This window comes from Parambassis ranga, chromosome 8 (assembly GCF_900634625.1).
Source record: "Parambassis ranga chromosome 8, fParRan2.1, whole genome shotgun sequence".
Lineage (NCBI taxonomy): Eukaryota > Metazoa > Chordata > Actinopteri > Ambassidae > Parambassis > Parambassis ranga.
In genome coordinates, this window is record NC_041029.1 from 15,943,344 (window position 1) to 15,969,556 (window position 26,213).

A 26,213-nucleotide genomic window follows, 5' to 3' on the forward strand; every position below is an offset into this window, starting at 1 on the left:
ATCTGCACAGCGGGGATGTAATTCACATCATTCTTTGTGAAGTTATATACTTCTTAATGTGCTCCCTCAGGACCCCCTGCAGGAAAGTGCGTTCCCTGAAGGTTTCATTAAGCAAAGTAAATTAATAAAATGGGTTTGTTTGCTTACAGATGTGTGTATGTATCCACATTAAAGCAGGGAAACATATTAATGTGGTACCACAACAACTAGTCCAAACACTCTAAGACGATGTGTGTTTTGTTGGGACTGAAAATAGCAAATATAAATCCTCCATCTTCCATCGGGTACCTGAGATCCGTGCAGAGCCTCCTCTGATGTAGAGCGGCGGAGCCTGGAAGGCGTAGATGACGTCGTTCTCCACTATGCTAGTTAGGTCGTCTTCATCAAAGAATGAGCGGTGGAACCCTGTGGAGTAAACCTCTGTCAGGATCACCTGGAGATCGACAGACACACACACAAACACACCAAGCTGGTTATTCAATGTGAGTGCAGGGTATCGACCACAGGAGGTGAGCAAGACAACTCAATGCACTGCATTAAGAACATACATGCAAAGAGACAACCACACAACAAGCAAAATGTTTCCAGAAGGGCCCCAAAAAGTGAGAGTCGCTTGAAATCTTTGACCTCCAGGTCACATTATTCTTCAGCCTTAACAAAAATCTGACTTGCAGCATTTCTGCAGTTTCTTGTTGGTCTGTCTTCGCTTTACCTCTAAGAAGAAGTTTACTTTGGGCAGCAGTGGCTCAGTGGTAGAGCAGGGTTGTCCAATAATCGGAAGGTTGGCGGTTCGATCCCAGCTCCTCCCTAGTCAAGGCACTTTACCTCCAGTGCACTCACTGGTGCATGAATGTGTATGAATGAATCAGCAGTGGTCGTAGAGGCCATAGGTGCACCTTGGCAGCCACGTCTCCGTCAGTCTCCCCCCTGGGGAGCTGTGGCTACATCTGTAGTTTATCACTGCCACTGTGTGAATGAATAATGCATCTGTAAAGCTTCTTTAAGTGTCCTAGAAAAGCGCTATACAAGTTCGATGTATTATTATTATTACCGTACTCAATTAGTATTGAGCCTCATCCTGCAGTTTCTTTCAAGGCTGCTCATATGTATCTACACCAGGTAAGTACCATTTCTCTCCTGAAACTTGTGCTTTTCGACTGCAGCTGCGGCCTTCCCCAGAGGAAGCAACAAAAAAGAAGTACCTCCAGGCTAAGTATTTCTGAGTGGCCCTGAAAAACCGCAGAATGGGGCTCAATGTTCACTGCTTAACCTCAACGCTGGGGCACCTCAAAGCCAGCAAAAGCAAGACAAAGACCAGAAGAACAAAGGAAGAAGAGATGAAAAGGAAAACTGAACTGAAGACTGATGAGGCTGCAAATGATGTAGAAGGATATTGATATATGATGTCACCTTATGAGCCTGTTGGATCAATGGATAGAAAAATGGGCTGATTAGGGATTTTGAAAGTAATCATGCCACTTTGCACAATTCCTGAGTTCCTGCGGTCAAACACATTCATGGTACGGTTCCAGCAATGGAAAGGTGCACACAGGTGTGAGTCACCCTGACCTCAAAGTACTGCACTGTAGCAAGGAACAGACTCAAGGCCTCGTGAGCCGGCCCTGATGAAGAACGGGGTCCCTGAACATTTTAAAGTCTTACCTGATCTGGAGAAATTTTCCCTTCGTCCGCCACCATCCTCCTCAGGCAGGCCACCGAGCCGAAGAGAGGCACGGCCAGCCCGACCCGCAGGTACCTCTGCCCTTTGGTGCTGAACACCAGAGTCACACACACCGGTCTGCCGGGAGAAAACACACACACACACAATCAAAGACGGCAGCCTCTATTTTGATTCTGTGCCATTTTTCCTGCAGCCTCCTCTGCGGCCAAGAGGGGACAAAAGAAGACTCTCATAAATAAATCAATACATTTTAACATTAATAATAGATCATTAGGTCGTAGTTTTATGTGTGAGAAATAATGGAATCTCTGCTGCATTTTTAAAAACGGGGACCTCTCCAGAGGCAGCGCTGACATGAGGAGGGTGCCGGGACATAATGGCTTCTCTGAATAACAGCACACTGAGGGGAACTTTGTCAGGTGGGAGGCTCTAACCTGCAGCTTGAAGCTAGCAGCACAGAAATCTGAGAGAAATGACATAAAAGGGCGACGACAGAAGAACTTTATTTATCTGTACTGTGAATATAAAATAAATCAACAGCTTTATAACACCCTGTTGTTTTCATGGATCTAAATTGGTGCAGAGATACACTTATTTTCTCCATGTCAATGACTACAATATGTGTCTTTTCCATCGTCTTTATCTGCAGGAGGATTCCATGGAATTCACTTTTTCTTCCCAATGACAGTATGTGAAGTGTAAACAGAATCAAAGGAAAGCCAAAGGAAAAGAACACATGACTGCCAAGGGCTTTGGATGGCCAAGCACAGCAAATGTTGGTTTGGTAACAAACAGTATGTGTTTATGGCTTACAGACTTGATCTGGGTGTGAGTGAGCTTAACTCTTCACACAGGGAAATATATTTAAAAAAAGACAATCCATCTGTTTTCTCCTCTCAGAAGTGTTTTCACTGCCATACAGTAAAAAAAAGAGAGGACGGTAACTGTAGCTTATCTGGAAAGCTGTCAGGACAAAACAATTTCCCAAATTAGAGGGGATACTGGCGGAACTTTTAAGAACTATTTCAAAGAGTTAAAAACAGGGAAGGAACTAACACAAATAAAAAGCCAAAACACCTCTGAAGCTTCAAAAGAGTTCTACATACTGCAGCAGGGATCTGCCAAAAACAGGCAGATAATTTGGGAAATACATGTTTGCCTTGCTCTGAAAGAGACGCAGAGCGATTGAGTTAACACTCCGATAAGCAGCCAGTTTAGCTGTTAGCTGGAAACACGGCAGCACTGTTAGCTTAATTTAAACGTGACAAAATCCACCTACATACACCTGCAAAGCTCGCAAATTAGCACCTTACATCTTGTTTAATGCAGATGAAAAAAAAGAGGAAAAGTGAAGACATCCTTCATAAAACGGTAAAAACGAAGCAAGAAGAGTGTGTTAAATGTTCAGATCTTACAGACTGTGTTTCTCCATTTATTTGTGAACTTCAGCAGGAATCAAAGGAAAGGTGCACAGACCAAAGCCATGCTGTTTGGTTTAGAGACTGTAGCAGTGACAAGAGGCAGAGCGGGAGGTAGCAGAGATGAAGATGAGGAGGGTCAGGATAAGGAAGGAGGAAATCAGAAGGACAGCTCAGGTTAGCTGTTTTGAGCGACAAAGTCAGAGGTTTTGGACATGTGCAGAGGAGGCATAGCTGACAGGCAAGAGGTCAAAAAGAAGTGAGAGGACATCAGAGCAGGTGAGTTGGCATTAAGTTTTGGACAACCAGAAAGTGATAGAAATAATGACCACTGAGGTCCTTCATCATTAACCTGTATCATTCTGATGACTCTGATTAACAGACTGGCTGTTGGATGATGGTGGACTTATAGTCTGAATCTTGGTTTCCTCCTGTAGCTGTCTCAGAGATCAGTGTAGTCAGCCCTGGTAATGCCCGGTTTACATTATGCCCACTGACCATTCACTGAATCGCAGGCGATCACAGGTTACGACGTACGTCAACATGCGAGGAGGAGGAGGAGGAGGACGTGGATGCGGACTGACAGGTCCTAGCAGTTGTCACCTGGTGAGACAGTCATCCTAAATTTTTGACACCCCGCTAGAATTTTATCTCAGCTTGTCTTTGGTCGCAAGACGCTGACAACGGCCGTCGTGGAACCTGCCTCACAGCGCGACGTAAGACCACCGATTTAGAGCCACGACCAAAGATATCTCCACGATTCTCCTACGATGCTCGTCTTTCGTCTGCGACAGCCCAAAATCACCGGGCATAACAGTGTGACCCTTTTCCAGGTGGTCCACCTCTGGAGTGGCAGATTGTATCTTGACCTGTGCCACATGTCAATAGAGAGTCTCTGAGGAATTCGAGGAGCTTCTTCCATGAGTATGAACTAGAACTACACCACATCCTCCACAGCACATGAGTAGTTTTTGTGTTCTTGTGTGTGGGTTTAAAAAGTGAACAGGGTCCTCCTCATTACAAATGTCAGGATTTCCTGAACAGGCTAGGCCCTGTTGGCCCTCACATGGAGTCTGAGCAGGCATTATGATGTAAGGTTCAATCCTACATTGTTCCTGGGAGGGGTTTCCACCACCTTTTCCTTTCCACACAGTGAATTGTGTTCCTATTGTATGTCATGCATGGACAAAGCTGGATGTTTGTTGCTCACCTGGTCTGGCGGAGAGGAATGGGTAGTGAGATGCAGAGGAAGGGGTCAAAGGTGTTGCTCTGTTTCAGGCAGTGGGGGCACGTCAGTGAAGATCTGAGGAGAAGGAGGAGGAGGAAGAAGAAGAAGCACATGGTCACATTATGGAAACAGACATCCACATTAATCCTCCCTCTGATGATTAAGCCTGGCAGGAGAGGAGACAGCTTAATCTGGTGTAGGACAGAGTAAAAAAAATGAGCACACTGTTCTGTGATCTGGTTGAAAGAAAGGAAAAGATGAGTGATGTAATGAGAGAGGAAAGGGATGGTGGGGGTGGAGGTAGTAGAATCAGTCCCCCCCCCCCCTGAGGTGATCGGTGCTATAAAACCAGCAGAAGTGGTTTCCATGTTGTTGCATCACTTTCGCTGATCATGTGATGCCATTAATGGGATCCAGGGACAGGGAGAGAGGAAAGAAGAAGGGAACCTTTACAGGGGATGCTCTTCCATCACCTCTATCTGAGTGCACAGAAATAACCTTGCGTTTGTCTACAGCGGTGATTTTTCCATTGTTTGTGACTACATGTTCTTTCTATTAATCCCTTTGTTCGGGCAATTAGCTCAGTGGAATATCTTCAAATCCAATGAGTCAGAGTTAAACAGGCAGAGTGCAGAGGTCCTTTGTCTGGTATTTAAAGCAGGATTTCCTGGATGAGGCTTTCTGTAGCATTAATGATGAATGAACAGTTAATTCCAGCCTTTTTTAAACCTGGGCTTTATTTTCTATCCTTAAAATGTTTGAGATCCGGTCGTACATCAGGCAAGAACGCTGCATCGCTGACCTTCAACAGGCTTTTAACTGACTGAGCCTCCCTCCAAGGTTCTGCAGTGGATGTTTTCCACACTGAGAAAACACCCAGAAGACAACTAGCTACAAACTGCTTTCTTCACATCACAAGTTGAGAAGGAGGCCTCTGATGCCTGAAGCTTCATTTCCAAACCAGCTGGAAAAATCCTGTTCACTGGAGTGTGATTTTAACATTACCACATGTGGGTGCAGGTCTTTGGTTTGACTGTAACATTGTGAAGGATGGAGCAGCTGGAACGTCTGTTTTTCTGCTCAGTGCCGGTATCGGTAAAGGACTACAGGCCAACTCTGATGTCTGTATTTCTTTCATTATGAGTATGGCAGACATAAATCTGAAACTATGTGAGAGGATATAATTTTTGTCAATGACATTTTGATGCCTGTGGAGCAGTGAGGAACACATCACGCTGCACATAAACTGATAATAGACTTGTGGGATGTATAACCCTGCAGTAATAAAGTACACAGAGTGGTACACGTTCTACTAGGAGACTCCCCTAACAGTGGCCTCTGTTGACCAGTCAACTTGTGGTTTATATCCACATCCATCAATGCGTCTATGTGATGAATTAGTTGCAGAACTTTTACAAATTTATTAAGTTGGTTTAGAAAAACTTTATAAAAACAGAAGAACAAGAAGAGTCAGTGTGGAGGTGGTGGAGGAGTACAAATACCTGGGAATGTACTTGGACCACAAACTGGACTGGAGGAAAAACGCAGACATGGTTTACAGATAGGGCCAGTGTCGCCTCTACTTTCCGAGGCAGCTGAGGTCCTTCAACATCTGCAGGACGATGCTGAGGATGTTCTATGAGTCTGTGGTGGCCAGTGCCATTATGTATGCTGTTGTCTGTTGGGGCAGCAGTCTGAGGGTGAGGGACATCAACAGGCTCAACAGAACCATCAGGAAGGCGGCCATGTTGTGGGAGAGGACCTGGACTCTCTGACAGAGGTGTGTCAGAGGAGGACGTGGTCCAAAATAAAGACCATACTGGACTGTCCCTCTGACCCGCTCCACACTGTGCTGACCAGCTACAGGAGCTCGTTCAGCAACAGACTCCGACTCCCACGATGCACCACTGAGAGACACAGGAAGTCATTCCTGCCTGTCTCAATCAAACTACTGAACTCTGAACTGTAACAGTCACTCAGACACTGTACATTCATACTGGTACATTCATGTCAGGCTCTTTACTATGTAAAGGTTTTTATACAGCAGTAAATATGTTTCTTCTTCTTTAGATACAACTCAGGGATTTAATGCTACCTAGGTATTTAGATAGATATATTTCAATTTCATCTTTGATTTCTATTTGTCTGTAACAAAAAATAATTTCCCCTCAGGGATAAATAAAGGAATTCTGATTCTGAAATGCATTGGGATCGAGATCTTTAATGTGTGTCGCCTAACAATTTTAGTATTTGCACCACATCTGATATCTGATCATTTTGTGCACGGCGTCTTCAGCAGTCGAACATGATTTGTGTTCTGTTCCAAAGTTGGCAACTTTGTAGGGCCTTTTCTGCATCTGTTCTCCAGCTCTTCAGGTAATTTGAGTCTTTGGATTTATGTTCTTACAGAACATTTTGGCATTTAGGCACCCCAACTCTGTCATCTCTACTTCTAGCTGTGATTGTGCTGTTTCTATAGAAGTGCAGGATTTTATCCCTCCATCCATTTTTTTGAACATGGTTACAGGACCTGGACAGATCGCCAGTCCATCGTAGGACAAGAGTATGTCTTTAGAATGTGGATGTACCAGGAGAAAACCTTGAGGCCACTGCACCACTATGCCGGTCACAGGACTTTCAGAGACCACATTTTTTACCTTTCAACTTCTGACATTATTTGACATTGATATATGCTTAGATGTTTCGTCGCATAACTGCTGTGGAGGGCGAATGAACAAGCTTGAGTGTTACTCGCTGAAAAGTCCACAGCTCCAGCTGTGTGTTTCAGTGCATCCTGCCCTCTTCAGCATGGCTGCACCCCCCGACAGGAGGATACGTACCGCTCAACCTCTGCACGCTCGCTCCATTAGAGCATCACCAGAATATCACCTCCTCCTTTTGCTCCTTTTCTCCTTTTAAGTGTTTTTAGAGCAGCGCCGGGCACATCTATGTTTTAGTGGAGGCTGAGTGTGATTTGTATGCATGGAGAGTGCAGTTAGCCTCGCTGTTTCCTGGCGAGAATAAGACATCCGTAGGGCAGCCATTCTACTCTGCCAAGAGGGAGAGATGCACTAAGAGCCCGAGTCAGCTGGGCCGCTTTGAATGGAGCTTTAGTCAGTCACCCAAACCTCCTCCCCCCTTTCCTACTGCACTGGCTCTGTCAGGTGTCCTCTGATAAGGAAAACACATTGGTTTTACTCTGAAGTTCAAACTTCTGGTGCAGACCTGATGCTCCTTTTGCAGCTAATGAGGCCTTTCAGCTTTAGAGGTCCTGACACTAGAGTTGAGAGATGGGACAACTGTATCGACCGTTTTGTTTTTTTGAACAATTTTAAAGCTTTCCCTTCTAGAACATTCAACTAAATAATGACATTTAACGCTGCATGCAGAGGCATCCTTCATCTGAACCAAGCAGCAACCTTCGGGGCTCAGACTTGAAGTCCATGTGGAAGTGTCAAAACTTGTAATTCACGCTGCAACCACTAGGGGCTGGCTCCAAAAGACGATTGACGTATCACAGTGAGAGTTTCCTGCTTCCACGATCGCCCGCCCCTCCTAAACTCAGCTCATGCTCCCCCTCTTTGTCCATATTTGGAGTTTTGGCGGACGAGACGCTGCCAACATGGCGGCGGTCAGCACGTCCCGGAGCCTCCCACCGAGCCTCAAAACGGCTCTTCAGAAACAAACGGGTGACGTCAGGGAAGCTCTATCCATAGTTTTTACTGTCAATGATCTGAACTGAGAGCCTTTTAAATCAGTGTGAACTATCAATGTTAAAGAATTGTAACATAACACCCAACCCTATGTTGAACTCACTGGAGTGACTATCACCTTCAGGTTGGTCAGGTCCCAGAAGGAGCTGGAGGTAACGAAGCCTGGGAGTCTTGCCCCCCCCCCCCCACTTTTACTACCAGGACAATGATGAATTAAGCTGTTTAAGTCCTTAGATTCTACACTCTAACATCTGATCTGTGTTTAATTAAAATTCAAAACTTTTCTGAGGTTCCGTCCTTCCACACTGAACTGCTAATGTCTTATTTGTCGGCACCTTCCTCCATCTGCCAGCTCCTCGGAAAATTGGCAGCTCTGTGCGACTGGCAGTAATACATCTGTCAGAGCACATCTCTTAATTGCTACCCTCACTGTCAAATGTTTCAGCTGTGACACCCTGGGTGTGTCTGCACAGGAAGCAGCAGCCTGGTTGTGTTCCTCTCTCTCTCACACACAGTAAGATACTGTCTTTCTTTACCATGGAGAGCTGGGTGAGATGGGAATATATACTTATGTATGACTGACTGGCTCAGCATAAGTTGTACAAAGGAGCTCTAGCATATAAGTCTATATTAACAATGCAAAACTAGCAGGCACTCTCGATCACACAGCTGAGGTTTGAGAACTACATGACAAATATTTCTCGACTCCTGCCCTTCTCTTTTCCCTCTGAAGCCGCAGCACTGCCTGTGTGAGACACTTTGCAATAACAGTGTCCGGTGCAATCCAACATCTAGAGTTGACAGACCGGAGATTCATCCGTTTAATAGCCCGGTTTGTCACTGTGCAATCATCACGGCCATTATACGTGTTCAAACACGTTAAATCACTGTCGAGCCCGCAGATACTTGATCCTAATTTATGTTTTGTGTCATAATATTCTGGAGGTAATCAAAGCATGACTTTAATACCACAGTTTTCATACATTCAGTCTGTCATCACGGACAGAAATCTGCAGTCCTCTCTAAAGCCTGGCTGCTGGTGATGGAGACAAAAAATGTCTGCAGAGGAGCCGAGAGACGGGCAGCCGAGCGTTTCAGATTACAGACATGGTGCAGTTTCAGAGGAAGAGGAGCTTGTCTTACTCTTCTGACACCACTTCGCTCTGAGAGACCCTCTTGCCTCCTCTCTACACCAGTCCCAGTGTGCGACCTTCATTTCCATCATGATGCTACAGAGATGATTCCTCCATCTTTAACCATAGTCCATTAATACAACTAGCTGATGGAGGTGAAGGCAGAGGTGTTGACTCCTTTTATACCTATTTTACTGAAGTCTAAAAACTACCATGCCAGTGACCTAACCTTATTCCTGATGTTCCTCTTCTGTCATTTCCACTGGCATTATTAAAATTAGCTGTTTTTTTTCTTTTATAGCAGATTCATGTACGTTAGTGTTACCTTCTGTGACTGAGAATCACAAAAAGCACCACTGTGAGCCACAGATTTATAGGGCACATCTGGGAGGTTGCTCGTGAAAACTGTGAAGGACAAATGCTTAAAAATACTTGGCATGTGATTGGAAGAACCACCTGTCAGTCACTGTCTATTATGAGCAAAGTTTAACCAATCAGATAAATGAATGAATCGAGGAAGAAAGTAAGGCTACGTTCAGACTGCAGGTCTTAATGCTCAATTCAGATATATATATATATATATAATATGCGACTGCTACCACGGACGTCACACAATGTGTGCTTGTGTGGCTTTGTTTATGTTAATGTCCGATCGTGGCCGACATAATTACAACCAAATAATATTAAGAAGAACGCTGAGAAGGAAGAGAGCAGCAGCTGCAGCGTCTGTACAGAGATGTGTGTGGGTGCAGGGTGGTGGGACAGTGACGTGACTGCTTTTAGCGACACTGACGCCTGCGAGCGCCTTTCTGTGTCACTTTCACGGCAAGACAGTCGACATCTCCCTCATCTGTGAGCGAGCGCGTTGGAGTCGGGCTCTACTTCCTGGCAACAAGTGCTTATTGCTAACAACACCGCTCGTCTGCCCGCTCCTGTGTCGCAGAATTGTGACGTCTGTCGCCTTTCACTGACGCAAAAGTCGGATATATGCTGCATAGCCGTTCAGACTGAGGTCACATTGCAAAAAATCGGATACATATCTGATTTAGGACCACATATGAAAGTGGCCTGGGTCGGATATATAAAAAAAAAAACGAATTTAACTGTTCAGACTGTCATGACATTATCAGTTACAGGTCACATATGGGCAAAAAAAAAATTGGATTTGGGTCACTTTAGCCTGCAGTCTGAACGTAGCCTAAGACCTGAGGACTACTGAAAGTTAAGCAGTAGCATTTAGCATCAGGCGATAACTTGCATTGCCTTTTATAAGGAAAATATGCCATAATACACACACATTTTACAAAAATATTTAGCAAACAAGAAAAATGTTTATGAACAAATAGTCTCTTCTGTTTTCACCCAAAACACCTGTGGTTCAGCCCCCATAGTTTAAAGCTCAGCAAGATGGATTTGTGTGAGTTTTTAATGCAAACCCAAACACAGCCACATATAAACACTGAAGCTTCATTAGGACACATTAGGGTTTTGCCAAACGGTCTTAGGCAGGCTGAGATAAGCTCGACCTCTGAATGCAGCTCTGCTCCCCAGCAGGCTACAGCTGACAGATGTATACATTATGAAGAGAATGAAGTGCCTCTTTATCTGATGGATGACAGACTGATCTGAAGGGAGCGGTGAGGACATCCAGCTGCATGAGATTCAACTAGAAAAAAAAAAAAATCTGTCTGATTCAGACGAGGTGTTACAACAGAGAAAATACTTGACCGCTGGCATGGCTAACAACCCTAATTATTTCAGCACAAAAGGTAAGCACTCTAAATCAGTACTCGTACTGAAGGGATTTCTCTTTCGCTGAGAGGCACAGAGGTTAGAGAACCGGGGCAGTTTTTCATCAGGCCTTTTTCAGAATTACTGCTCTTGTCTGGTTGGTAATTACTGGTGTGTGCGTGTGTGTGGGTGAGGATTTACTGCCCTTGTAGCTCAGCATCTGTGTCTCTAAGGACATGTGTGTAAAAAAAAAAAAAAAAAAAAAAAAAAAAAATAACGTCTCTATTACTTCTGCTGTATGTAGCAGTTCCACTCGCTCAGTGACACCTGTGTCTCCACGCAGGTGTTATACAGTCTTATATTCACCCACACAGTGTGAGCCTGGACACAACACGGGGCGGTTCAGAGACAGACGTGTTCACAGTAGCTATTTGAGCTGTGACCTTTCTGCTGCAGGGCGACCTGACATTTAGACCATCTGAGAGACCAACATGACAGAATAGCTGCAGTACAGTAAACACACTGGGAATTCAATGACTTGGTATACTCTTTCTATTTTAAACCTTATTGCTGATATCTAAATTAGGAGTACAGCTATTTTTAAATAGCCATTTTTGTTGGATGCAAGACCTACTGGGCCATTTAGGAGCAGAATAAGGGTTGTTTCTGAGACCGTCCGATTGTCCCTGACAACTGTGGGGCATGATGCTAATTGGTTAAACTTGTTATACGGTTCCCCTTCAGTTAAACTCTGAGACAAATGAAAGACAAAAGGAGAAAGGAAAAGAGAAGAGACCAAGTGAAAGTGAAATAGACCAGCTATGTACTGAGTTAGCTTACTGTATCAAAATAAGGGATTGATGGTGGATCCTACACAACAATGGATAAAAACTCACTTGTACTGCGCCTGGAAGTGCTCCTGAACAAAGCTGTGCTGGACTCGGGGCTGCTGGGACTGGGGTGGGTCAGGTGCCAGCACCTCCTCGGCTCCACTGGGACCCTGCAACACAGAGAAAGTCTCTCATGAACAAAGTGTCACACAGGTTTTTAAGCAGAGTGCAGCACAAATTTTGGAAATCTGTGGAGCAAAGGTTTTTTTTTTTTAATCTTTCTTTTAGTCATGAAGCCACATTTCCGTCCTCTGAGACGACCACGTTATTAAACTTTTATCTGCTCACCTACAACAGAGGGGAAGCTGGCCTTGGATGAAGATAAAAGAGGAAATGATCAAAATGACTGATCACCGAAAGACTTCCAAGGTCACAAAACAAGCATGTGGGATGGAATACACAAGCACTGCTGAGTGTTAATGACACAGCAGCTATAGAAAACAACCTTCTACATCAGACCACCAAACCACCAAACAGCCAAATTAGTGAAATCCACATGAGGGTGATGGCCTCTGTTTTCTGGTGGATAATCTAGAAAAGGGGTCACACTGTTACTGGGGCCGGCGACACAAATCTCTGACAGGAGGAACGCTGCAGACCACAAGTCCACTATCATGTAACACCTCAGACCGATAGCTCAGCGGTTGCCATTTTAACGCCATCACCGCTGCGGAGGTCAAAGACGGCAACAAAAATGCATCCGTATGCTCCACAACGTACAAATGTGCACGTGTAGATATTTTCTGCAAAAGACGTGCTGGGTTTGATTTCATCGTGTGATTCCACAGACACAAGAGCTTAATAAGTGAACCAATACAAAAACCGATCAACACCATCAGTTGGCTGCTCTTATGTATTGTAATATTTTTTTTCTATACATCTTTTGGCTCTAGCTATGTTTTGCACGCAACATCCAGCTGGTGGCGCTTCCTGGTCCTCTTGCTGTCATCAGCAATTGCAGCAGCTGCTGTTTGACCAGGATTTGCAGCAATCCTGGTCCAAACACGACACACTTGGAAGATTATTTGGACAAATAATTGGTTGCAACAAGCCTCGGAATAGGCTGCCCCTGATTGTTGGAGGTGTGCCAAAATTGAGACCCAAAATCAGGGCCTAAGCTGATGTGAGAGAGCTATGTCATCTAACTCCTATCAAAATATTTTATTCATGTGTGAAGTGCCTGTGCAAAGAAGTTATAATGAGCAGTCACACTGTATCTCTGTGCAGTATCAGCTCCATTTCACACCTTTTTAGGTGGAGAAAGTGTCCTGAAATACATTTCCTTTGGTTAAAAGGCCGTCATGTAGCATTTCGCTACTCACACGCCATCGGTCCCACAATAGCCTGGTGTAAAAGTCAGCTACTTGAGAATGCATTAAGTCTTTCATATTATCTCTGCTGTGCTTTTATGCTGTTGCTGCCCGGGCCAAACGGAAACACACTCCTGTGTTGACACACTCTCACTTAGAGTTTGCCCCCATAACCGCTGTTCCCAGGCCGGCAGCTTGGACTGTGACCTGAACAAAAAAACAAAAATCAGTGCACACAGACACACACAGTTCAGATCCTGAGTCTATTCTTCTAAAAGCATTTGAGCTTTGCAAAGACCAAACCCGAGACCGAAACCTGACCTCCCCCGCTGCCTCACACAAAGACAAACCTCTTATGCGTGCACGGAGGTCTGGGGTTTTCTTGTCATATTTTTTAATCACATGCACATGAGGCACGGCGTTTCACTCCCTCTTTTCCTTCCACAGACTTGGATTCCATTCCTATCTCAGAGATAACAAAGCAAAACTGAGGCCACAGTTGGTCTTATCGCCTCTCAGATATCCCTGACTGGCTCCGCCATGTGAAGGTGCTGGCTGCCTGTTAACATTTGAGACGGCTTACACGGCCGCTGACATGTGCTGCTGATAAGACATTAGCCATCTAAATGATCATGGCCAGATATTCATTCCACACAGACTGAGCTGCGACTGCTGCAAGTCTGAGAGATTGTTTTACAGGTGGTGAAATGACCCTGACAGAACAGGGGGCCATCTCCAGAGATGCCATGCGCTGGTCTGAAATTGAGATGCTATCTTTGAAATTGCTTGTCAGAAAAATATGCCAACTTCAACCTGATAAAAATGTAACTATACAGGCAGGAGGGGGGGGGGGGGAAACGGAGGAGCTATTTTTAGAGATGAGAAGAAAAAAAAGTCACTTTCCAGTTTGTCTTCCCCTCTGTATATACTGTACAATACCTGAAGAGGACACAGTCTGAAGCTCCATTTATGTTTTGCTTCTTTAAAATTATTGGCTGTTTCATTATCACATATTGTGTGAGCCGGTCTACGACAAGTCAGGGCTCGCTCAGGGTAAAAATAATTTGCTAGCTGTAAATTAGCATCTGTATAAATATAGATTTTGATCATTTGGGCCTGACCGGGTTGACCTTTTGCTAACTCAAGTGGCCATTACTTCCTGATCAACAGATATAAAGACAATGAAAGGGAACAATGGACCAAAAGCTAATGACTTCCAAGCCGGCATTACTATTTAACAGGACCAGCATTTAGTTAACATGGATTAAATATAAAAACAAACACTGTGCAGCTGCTAATATCCACGATATGTAAAGAGAGAATTGTCTACCTCTGCTTAATCCATCAGCCTGAATGCCAGAAGTAAGGGGTGGTGGGTGGGTTGGGTGGGTGGGGGTGCCAGAGCCCGAAGAGCAAGGAGAAAATTAAAACTCAAATCCTTCATCCTGGCACCTACAGTGCTGTAATTGATTTCTGGGATTTAGATAAATGACAAAGATACAGCCTGCGACTGAGTGGAGGGCCGGAGCCCGGCCGCTGGCTCAGCACTGTCAGCAGGAGGCCAGAGTTCACAGAGTGTGATAGTTAAAGCTGACTGAAAGAGGAAGAGAGGGCGGCGCAGAGAGCAAGACTGAAGAAAGGGTCATTTTCTCCTTATAGAATACAGAATATGACTGAAGGATGATATATGACCAGTGCAAATGCATCTGTCCAAGTCATCTTGTCTCCTTGCCTGCATATATACAAAGTTGTGATACCTGTGTGAGTATCGATTGTATATCCGTGCACACTTTTCTATTCCACACTCATGTTTTGTAGGAACCCTGTAAATAAGAGAGGTGAAAACAAATAAACTTGTTCTGAGGGCTGCTCTATTATTAAAAGGAGTCTTGGCTGCCTTGGAAACAGCCCTACATTTCCTCATTCTACATTTCAGCAGTGAGGCTGTGTAAACGCACAGATGACGAGCGCACTACCAAATCTCAGTTAAATCCAAGAATGTTGACTCCTGGACATTTGTACTTCAGCACGAAAGCCTGTAATCACACAGATTAACTGTGCACTCTGCCCCATCGGGGAGGCTTTCAATAATTCACCCAAAAAAATGTTGCTAGGAGTGATTCATCTCTGCGAGTTGATCCAGTGTAAAAGGAGCTCAGGCACTCTAACTCCGCTGTGGTGAAAATCCAGGAAATGTGCCCCCCTCCCCATCATCACAGACCACCTGTCTCATCCTGATGGGTTTTTCAGGGATGTTGAGGAGGGGGAGGCGGTACATCGTAAAGGGTGGTGGTGAGGGGCGGGCAAGCGCTCTAAGTAATGGCCCTGATGTGAATAATTTAAACAAACGGTGGAAACACACAGGGATGGACATGTGCTGCCGCTGAAGAAAGCACTGCATTATGGAGAACGAGCAGCACCAGCAGCACCTGGATCCCCGCGGTGATCGTAACAGAGAGGGTGGAAGGTATGAGGCAGCTGTAGAGACGAGGTGTGCTTGTCGATACAGACAGATGTGGAGCAGAAAGAGTTACTGAGTGAGCGGTGCTGGCATACAAAGCACTGACTGCACCTTTACCTCTATAAAAAAATGCCAATATCACTGATTCCGGAAGCTTTTCTCTCTGACCCTTTGGCCCATTTCCCCCTCTTATGGATGATCACTCTCTGTGGGGTGCTTTTGGTCATGCTAAGTGCCCAGACATCGGTGCATGGACTCAAACTGACCTCGGGGTTGTAACTGAATGACTGCTCTGTGTTATATTATAATACCTGCTTTAGTTTAGGCTGAGCCAGAAAGGGAAGAGCAACTTGACAATGAAGACAGTTTGCTCACAGAATCACTTTAAAATTCATTTTATAAATTATGCAAAATCTACCTTTTCATTGTTTTAGAACATAAAATCCACAAAGGATCCTTCATTTTTGTATGTGATCAAATTCCACTGAAGGACTTTTTAGGGAAGCTTCCACCAATGAACCTGCTTCTGTGTATCCTCAAGTATCCACAATGGCACACCAAATACTAGAAAGGAGTCTCGCCTGGCCTGTGAAGGAGTTCTACCAAGGAAGTATCTTTGACTATTAGACAGAGAAGATTGAAGCAAGGCCTCTGGACTTGTAGAGTTTTCTTGAACTATTAGAGTAGCTGACTGAACATTTACTTCCCCTTGTGACATCATAAGGGGCTAAGTCCCGGCCCTAGCTGGGGACAATGGACAGTTGACCAGTTCTCCTGCCTAGTTTTCAGTAGGATATCAAACAGGTCTTTTCAGAAAAGGGGAGCGGCCCGATCCGATCCGATCACGTGATGGGAAATCGGGCCCGATTACGTGATTTCAGACTCGATCGGAATCGGACATTACCTCCCGATCAGGACTTGGATATATATTTATTAGGGCTGTCAAAGTTAATGCCCCCTGTGCAGGGTGGCTCTGTGTCCTGTAGTGTAGGGGTATGACAGTTGCTTTTGTTGCGAGAGGTCCTGGTTCAAGACCTCGATGAGCTGCTGCGTGTCTGAAATTTCCAAGTGTGGCGCTCTGGACACGTACCACGCAAGCACTTTGCTGCAACGAGCAAGTTGCTCTTTGCCTTTATAGAAAATCCTGAAAGTAGATACTGATACGGCAGATACTCAAAATCAAATGACTTGGACTCGGACTCGAGGGCAAAAAAAACCTGATCGGGACATCCCTAGTGTTAAGTGTTAAGTGTCTTCCCCAGGGACACATCATTCTGCAGGCTGGGTGGAATCAGGCTAGTGGATAAAGTCTTTTACCACCTGAGCCACAGCCATTAGCATTACTACTCACTCAGAAAAAAACTCATGAGTGATGGTTGAGACAGTTATGGTAGCTGTTTCACATTACATTTTTGTTTCAAAGTAGAATCTGTGTGTTAAAAATGTAAAAATAAAAACAAAACATTTGAGCTCAGTAGGTCCAGTGGAGCCAATCATTGCTGACTGATGCCATATTTATCAGTCTCTTGACATCATTCCTCCTCTGAAGAAGCCATTAAACACAGATATCGACTGTTTAAACCACGTTCTCCTTTGCTGGTGAGTAGAATTCTTAACCACCTTTAAAAAAAAAAGCAGCAGGAGAGGCAAAGGCAGAGATTAATTCTAATGAAGGCAGGCCAGCGTCCTGAGCTGATGGGGTTTATTATTACCCTCCTGCTTTATGCGGCAGCTCGTGGGGACACAGATGAGAATAGAATGACTCCACACATCAACAGGAGCCTCTGGTGCTGTTTTAATGGCCGTCACAAACAGCAACAGTTGTGCTTAATAAGGATTCAAATAATAATACTAATGTTATGATAATGTTTCTCTCTAAAACCTCCATTCATCTTTACAGGCAGGTTCAATTTGACTCACAATAACACATTAAAAGTGGACTTGGCGTGACTGGCACGTGACTGGCAATTATTTCTATCAACAACAGTTTAAATCACTCCAGTCAGCCTGGTTTCAGGCAATTGAATTGATACTCTCTGGAAAGCCTCCACTCAGCAAATGAGAGTCATTTCAATTGTTGGGGTAGGTGCTGTATGCCAATAAGTCCCAGCAGGGTTGTGAATTTCTTTATATTCAGCAAAGAATCATTCGTTCTTTTCACCAGATTGCTGTGTAAAATAAGATGAAGCATTTCATTCTCGCCCTGTTTGAAGACAAATCTATGACAGTTCAAACAATGACTTTCAAAGCTTTGTGTGCCGCTGATTTAAACTTTGGAATCGTGAATATTTTACTTTCAAAGTAATTAGATCCATGTAGCCTCAGCGAGAGCTCAAAAATCACACAAAGAGCACAAACGCTAACCCGGTTTCCTTTCATTTAAACGCTCTCCACAACTTAATGAGAAAATGTCTTTCTGGGTCTGGCTCCCTGCAGAGCATGACTGCAGTTTATAGCAACGTCCTTTAACTGTTATTTAAACCACTGGTGATGCATGGTGTTGTCTGGAGCCATCAGACAGTTACAGCTTAATTGTGTCTGTGCCAGAGTGAGCAACCCCAAGACTACAGAACCAGCTCCTTTTTTTTTTTTTTTTAAAAAGGCAAGCTTCACATCCAACTTCGCAGGAAACTTCGCAGGAAATTGCCCTTTTCTGACACTTATCATCCAGATTTTAATGACCAGCAGCTGAACAGCATTACTAAGTAATTTCCTAAACATGTTTATTCCTGCTCTAAAGCTGGACATTTTAATAAGGTCTATGAGGACCCTAGAGGCTGCTGGGTGAACTGCAGTTTTTAACACTTTGCTTTGCACTGGTAGGGCCCTATAAAATCAGTTTTATTTTTTTCCCAAATTCCGTTTAATTTTTGGGAATTCCGTTTTTTCCATTTTAATTTTGGGGAAATCTGTTTTTCACAGTATAGTTTTTGGGAATCCCAATTTTTGACCGTATTTTACTACCAGAAGCATTGTGTTTTTAATGTAAATAAAAAAATGGAAATAAATTGAACTTAAATTTATTGAGGTGATGAAACTTTAGTTGACTTATTATAAAACAACCAAACATTTGAAACTTCTTCAAGGGGAACTTGAACAAGTTATTTCAGCTGTAGTTAGTCCCTGTGAGCTCCCCTCTCTACAAGCTTCCCACCTACTCACCTCATCTGTGCAATAACTGTCAATATGTTATATGTTCTTCTCTCGTATCTTTATTGGTAGTTTTACTTATTATTATTTTTTGTCCTACTTTTAATTCTACTGTGTCTGTGCTGTTGCAGTAACGTAATTTTCCCACTGTGGGACAAATCTTAATCGTAAATAATTTTCCCTCAGGGATAAATAAAGAAGTTCTGATTGTGAGCAGAGACATCACCGCTGAAACACATGATTGACAGCCTCTGTGTGCTGAGATCAGTCTGTCTCTCGTCTGTGAGGAGCTCCGTTAGTATTTTTAAGTTTCCAGTCCATGGAGTGTTGAAAGAATCTGTAAAACAACAGTTCACATGGCGCACAGAAGTCATTCGGGAACTGCTCGGCTCTGTACTGAGGGGCGCAGAGTTTCGAAGTTTTCTTCGTTGACGAAGGCAGAGCTGTAAGCAGCTGCTTCGCCATGGTTACAGTGTTTTGAAAGGGGAGGGGCTCAGCCTGTGGAAGGGGCTTCTTGTGCCACCCGGATTAGCTTCCCTCCATGCAGTTTTCCCCGGACATACGTTCCTCTTAACACGCAAAAACAGCGCTACAGTCAAATTATGTCAAATTCCGCAAAATTCCGTGTTAAAATGTAAATTCCGTTTTAATCGGCCAATTCCGCAATTCCGTCCGCAATTCCGTGATTGCGGAAATCATAGGGCCCTACACTGGCTTCATTTCTGACTCCAGGAGGCCCTTTGGCTTCACATATGTGATGCTTTCAGACCCCGAGCTTTGCCCTGCTGACAGCATGCAGCAATACTTCTTTAACTAAAGAGGACCTGGCTAAGTCTACCTTCATTCAAGTAGATGTTTTATGTCTGCACACAGGTATCATACACCTCTGTGGCCTGTGGCTTAAACCAATCGACATTGATCCCGGTTGGAGGTGAGCGAGGACTCTAACACGGAGTGGTCATATTTGCACCCTATTCTCCAAGCTGCTTTTCCAGCTGGGTGGATCTGAGCCACAGGAAGCCATTTCAGCTTGGCTGGGCAGAAAGAATCAAAGGCAGAGTGGAGAGGAAACACACATGCACACACACACAAAGTAGAAGACACACAAAGAATCACAACAGAATGGTTTGCGTCCTGACACGAGCAGCACTGACCACACATTCTCCACTGGGCTGAGGGTTTAGAGGTGCACTTATAAGCATGTACTGCTGGAATAATTGAAAAGAGACCACGTTTGAAGCTTCGGCACAACGTCTGGGTCACTGTCTGGGTGTGTATCTAATTTCGGCACACAACCACCCACATAGCACAAATCAAAACTGCAGGAAGGAAGGGAGAGCAGAGCTACAACAAAGAAGGGCCGCACTGTGATTGTTTTGTGTAGGAGGAAGAAGACCAGGCACTATCGACAGTCAGAGCAGATGACTACAGGTGACTGAGAGTTATTACAGCATGTTTTCTCCTACATTATTACCAGATAATGTTTCTGACATTGTCACTGACAGCCAGGGTTGGGGACAAACGGCACTCAACACGTTTATGTTTTTATGTCAGTTTAAAGGTGCTCACATCATAAACAAACTTTGCAATGTCTCTGCTCAATGCTAAAAGGCAGCGAACACCTCTTACTGTTTCCTTTCACAGAGATAGCAATATAAAGCCACTATGAGGACTTCCTATTTCCCACCTTTGCTGGTTCACAAATGTAAAACAAAGCTAAGGTAATGCCACTTCAGAGCGTGCTATCAGAGGGACTGTGTTGCATTTAGAAGCATGCTTTGGGTCAGTTGTTTTCAACCTTTTACCAATCTCAGGGTTGGTTCTGCTGACTAGGTGCTGCTTAGTAGTCGGGGAAGAGCCCGCGCTAAAACAACAAGAAACTAAGAAACAAACCTCAGCCTGCTAATCCAGGTAATCCTGCTCTCTAAAGGAAACTTACCACAAGATCCACCCAAACTTTGTGTGTTTAGTCATTGACTTTTTCATCAATCCACATGATAGAAGACAAAAATAGCTATCAGTGCAGCGTTACTGTACAGACTATTTAACACAGGAGATGAGGGGGATTAACTTATTTGTGCAGCCAGACCCTAGAGCAGACCTGGGCAAAGCACGGCCCGTGGGCCACACCCAGCCCGCTTGCGTCTTCAATGCGGCCCGCGGACCGTGCACACAAAATTAAACAAAGGCAGCAAAAGTCAGCTGTTGAGCACGGCATTGCCGGTAACGTCTTTCGAACCCTCCTTGTCTCTTCCACGCTGCTGTACTGCGTCATCCCATCTACTCTCTGGAGAGACGCGGCCGCGCTGTGTACTCTTTAAAAATGCTGCGCGACTATGCTGAAATGTTCGGTAAAGCACACAGGAAACACGGTGCTGCCAGATCTTGCCTGACTTTCAGAACTCTGGGATTTGCTACTTTAACTCTAATGGTTTTCTTCTATAAAAGGTAGATACTGTGTCAGTGGTCTCCAATTTATATTATTATTTATGAAAAAATGTGGCCCTTTGCTTTTCTTATGGAAGTCTATGTGGCCCTCGCAAAAACAAAATCATTGCCCACCCCTGCCCTAGAGGCTGCAGGGTGAACTGCAATTCTTTTAAAACATTCACATGGTCTTCATTTCTCAGTCCTGAAGCTTGCTGCTTTGTTTTTACACTGAAACACCTGCACGCATGGTCAATGTGACATATATACAAAGCCACAAAGTCTGGAATGGCAGACCGGAAGAAACGCTGTTAGAGGGTTACACGATCACATCTAGTGGTATGAAGCGGTATTGCTCAATAGTACACAGCACTAGCTGGTTAGCATGTTAACACCGGTAGATCTAGTAGACCAGTCTGCAAACCAATATGTTGATGTCTTTTAAAGAAGGTGATACTCAATTTATTCAAATTAGGTTATTATTTTTTAGCTATTTTTTAACTTTTTAAACTTTGTCAACAGCAAAGCAAACACATTTTTCTGTTGTTCTAATAAACTCTGATAAACAACACACAACCTTTCAGACTCTGGCCTAAACAGTGTCTTTGCTTGACCGGTCACATTTTGTCAACAGCCACGTTTCACCGTTTTCCCCCACTCCTTTTTGTCTGGTAGAATCAAAGCAATTTCTTCCCTGGTACTCCTCATCTCACTGACTGTCACTACTGCTTACTGTTCCCTTCTCTATTGCCGCACGATTGCAAAGAGCTCACCTCACCTCTCTTTCTCTGCACTCTCAGGCTGCACAACAAGTGTCTCTTTCTTCCTGGCACTTACAAAGAGCCACATTCATGAAGAAGAGCGAGAGAGAGAGGGAGAGAGAGAGAGATTCACACTTGCAGCGCGTTTCCTCAGTGATAAACGATCAACAAACAAAAAAGAAAAGAAGAAGAGAATGCGTAGTACACGAGTCAATGCCATGGGGAAGTCCGTGGTAAATGTTAGAATGTGTGTAGTATATGTCTGATTGTGTTGACGTCACCCTCCATTACAAATACCCTGGCACCAGCCTAACAATGACAAAGTCAGCTGAAGTGGATCATGCGTGGAGAGGGTTAGCAGGGGGGGGGGGGGTTTTCCCTCATCCTGACTTCTTTAGGCTCTCCTAATGGTAACTAACAACACATGCTTAAAAACAATTAGCCCACAGGCAGCAGCAGCAGGAGGAGCAGAGGAGGATGAAGCTCGCTGCCTCCTTGGCTGTGAGTGGGAACGTGTATAGACTGGTAAACTGGTAAACTGGCTGTGACCCTGCATGACACTGCCAGCACCACCAGAGCTCCAGCAAGCCGGCTGCAGAGTAGATCCAACAACAAACCAAGGGAAAGAAATTCACATATTATACAAAGATGAAGATCCTATATTTTTTTTTTTTTACAGGCATGTGATTTACACAGTTGTATCTGCAGCGAGTCCTCTGCTACCCTCTGTGAGGCCCTCTCTGCCCTTCACAAGGCTCCTTTGTGGGAGGGACAGTGATATCAGACTGCATACCACAGCTTTCCTGTACATTCCTACAGAGGTACAATACATAAGAACTACAAAGGACAGAAGATAAGGCATGGAGAAAACCGTGATTTACAGGGAGACAGGATTCCTAGAATTACTTCCTCCTTTTTTGAGCTCATACTGAGCAGAGTATCTATCTGACTGCATGTTTCCTCACTGATAAAAATGAAGCACATCGCAACCTTGATGCCTGCAAAGAGCACACCCCAGCTGATAGCAGAAGGCCTGGACAAACATAAGAGACAACTGCCACAAGAGATTTTCTCCTCTGGACAGAGGCCATGTGCGTTTTATTTCCCTCTCACCCTCTCTCTCTCTCTCTCTCTCTCTCTCTCTCTCTCTCATACTATAAAGAGTATTGATTCTGTTTCTATTGCGGCATCATACTTCTCTGAAATGACCCCTAATTAAAGGCATCAGGGGTTTTCACAGTCCAATAACATACCACAAAATATGACAAAGAAAGTGTTTATAAAAATGTTAAAGGCTAACATTAGCATGTGACACTTCTACATTTACATTCCAACTTTTATAGGGTGTAATTTCTTACTATAGCCACCCTTTTAGCCCAGCATGCTTACCTAAGCTTATTAGGAAAAAGCAAAAAATAAAATAAAGCTTATTCGTTCTGAATGTAGGACACAACCAACATTTCTAAGACCACTCAAGGAATCGCTGACCCACTTAGCGAGTTGTTCCTTATGCTCTCAGATACGGCATGCAGATAATGGCAATATGACAAAGGCTAGTTTAGCAAAAGGTCAAATGTTCTCCACACAGATTGTGTCAATAATCTGGGTTTGTTCCCTACAAGGCTTTTGTTCCACGACTAAACAGCTCGAAATTTCAACAGAAGAGATGCTCAAGTTAGCGTTCTGTTCCATTTATCATGCCAACACCATCGTGCCGCGGTTTCCTGGATTAAGTCAGCATCTTTTTTAAAAGCTTTATGTCCTCCACACCTCGCAGGGCTCCCCTGGGTGTTAACAGGGTGCAGAGACATTTCCCCGCAGGATGCCACAGACTCAGACCTTATCAGCTGCTCTCCAGTTCCAAACTCCTGTCATATCCTCTGCACACTCAAATGCACTCAAAGATACAGTCCAGGCTACCACCAAGCCTTCACGTATCCTTCACTCTCATGACAGGACAGTTTAGGCCAAATATTCAATTTGAAACCATCCAAAGCGATGCCTTTTCTCTTAAGAACGGCAGTTATCACAAACGAACATCTGAATGCATTTCTTTCTAAAGTAAAAGAATAAGACAGGTTGTGTTTCTTTGGAGTGTGAGCCTTCCTGATTTTAATATCTCACAGTCCCATATGATGATGAAACAATAGAATTGTTGCCTTGGGAAACCAAGGGCATGGAAGTTGAGCAGATATATTAGCAATGACTCACTAGCTCTTCTCATAAATTGGTTATCATGCCAATAAAACCATAAAAAAGCAGGAGAGAGTTGTCTCTTTCAAAAGTAAAAACACATTTTAATAATACATGAAAATTCTGCTTTAATGGCTCACAGCAGAGCAGTTCAAAGTTCCATTCCAGGAGTATCAGGATGCAGCGTGCCTGCAGGCGCACCTCAAGGAGGAGACACGCTGAGAGAAAATCAAACACCAAATCACCGTACTTGTACTCCCCTTGTCCACAGGCTACGCATTAGACAGAGCTGGGTTGCACACGGCAGATTGGTGGAGTTAGCCTGTGGAGAGCTAACTCAGGTGACGCTGTATCAAAGCACAAACTTTTATCAGGGAGGTGAGAGTGGCTAGCTTGATAATAAACTTTGCATGCTGGATGTCAGATCTCTAATCAGCTACAACACTGCATACAATGAATACTAAACCGCCTGAGTTCCTGAGGACTTGGAAATCATACAAGAGAAAAAGCAATAAGGATCTGATTGCCACGCTGATCCCAGAGGGTTCATGTAATGACGTGAAATAATAATTACTTCATATAAGCTACATCAGGAGTTCATCATACATTATGCATTAAATCATGTATTTAATCATAATGAGCCATGTATTAGTTATGCATCAATTAAGCATGCTGTATGATCATTTAATGTAAAACATCTCTGATTCCCTGGTAGACTTGTGGTTGAAGGGTCCATTAGAATTTGAATGAATTTCCGTGTATTCATTGATTAGACCTTCTCTGACACTTGCCAATATTAGCCTGTGGACTGATTTCTGCAGGACGAGAAGTGACTCATGCTTACTCTTGTGTGCCCCGTATCAGTGTTCAACATTAGCTAGCTTTAGCTTGAATCTTGAGCAGATAACAGCATCCTAATAATCTTAACTCCTGACTCCCTGATCTGGCTGCCATATTTGCTAGCCTGCTGTTTACAAAACATTAAAATTGTATTTAGCCAAGTAAAATCCATACAATGTTGCTAAGTAAAAGCAGACTAGCTAGGCATAGCTTCACTTCTCAATGTCATCCCTAGGAAAACACTCCAAACAACATGCCATTTATCATTTATCAGCAGCCATATTCTCTGTCTCTATCACCACAACTTCAAATAAATAACAGGGAAAATGGGGGACAGGGACCTAAATATTAAATAATGAACATAAAGCAGGTGATACTATAAATTGACGCATGAGAAGACATGCAACTGTTTTGTGTTCCACAACACTGGGAGCAGAATAATTATGCCAACCTGTTTGCTTCTTACCTTCCCGGAATCTTTGGGCTGATTGTTGTTGTTGTGCGAGGCCAGAATGACGTCTTCATGGACGCGGTCCAGCAGCCACAGTAGGAATTCCAGGGCGTCATGTTGGGAATTGCCACGAAACTGGGATCCATACTTAGAGACTATAGTCTGGAGAAAGACGAAGGAGACATGATGACATCAGTTATGACAGAAAGGTAACTATTTATACTCGTGTTTAGCTGCAACTTGACAGAAACCATGAATTGTAGTCATTTAAAAACTTTTTTTTAAACTGGAAAGCCTTCTGCTTGTTTACTAGTTCTGACAGCCTGGGTGTGTTGGATGGTTCAGAGGTTACCAAACAGCCAGCTTTAGCTGGGCTTTCTCCACAGAACGCTGATCAGAGGAATCCCAGAATTGCAAATTTGCACTAACGCTCTTCACGCTTGCTTTGTCTCTGCACAGCCCACGCTTTGACTGAAGCACACTCATTGTCAAATTTTGGATTTGCAAAATCTGCCTTTTGTGTGAGACGACTTTAAAAAAACATGCTCATTAATAAAAGTGTCTTCCTTCTTCTCTCCTTTTCATCTCAAAAGACTAAATTCCAAGAGGTGTTTTTTAGAAAGTAGGTTGAAGACTACTTTAGCTCGCACCCGACTTTTAATGTGACTTCAGATTTGAACGGCACTAAGCTCAATTAAGCGAGGAATTAGCCCCATGAACTGCAGCTGGCAGCCTGGAGAAGCAGAGGCAGTGATGAGAGATTACAGCAGAGGGAACAACAGACTGCAGTCACTAATGTGTGATATGCTTCTTACAGAAATTACAC

At 44.0% G+C, this 26,213-nt stretch overlaps 1 protein-coding gene across 1 annotated transcript in view; it reads right to left on the reverse strand.

Annotated features, from left to right (window-relative positions):
* Positions 1 to 26,213, reverse strand: part of usp43b (ubiquitin specific peptidase 43b) — a 52,735-nt gene that overhangs the window by 21,487 nt on the left and 5,035 nt on the right. Inside the window, exons 2-6 of the mRNA XM_028412763.1 lie at positions 25,403 to 25,549; positions 11,801 to 11,904; positions 4,310 to 4,402; positions 1,663 to 1,798; positions 289 to 433 (exon numbers count right to left, since the gene is read on the reverse strand). Coding sequence (XP_028268564.1) covers positions 289 to 433; positions 1,663 to 1,798; positions 4,310 to 4,402; positions 11,801 to 11,904; positions 25,403 to 25,549 — 625 coding nt within the window. The remainder of the gene's footprint in view (positions 1 to 288; positions 434 to 1,662; positions 1,799 to 4,309; positions 4,403 to 11,800; positions 11,905 to 25,402; positions 25,550 to 26,213) is intronic.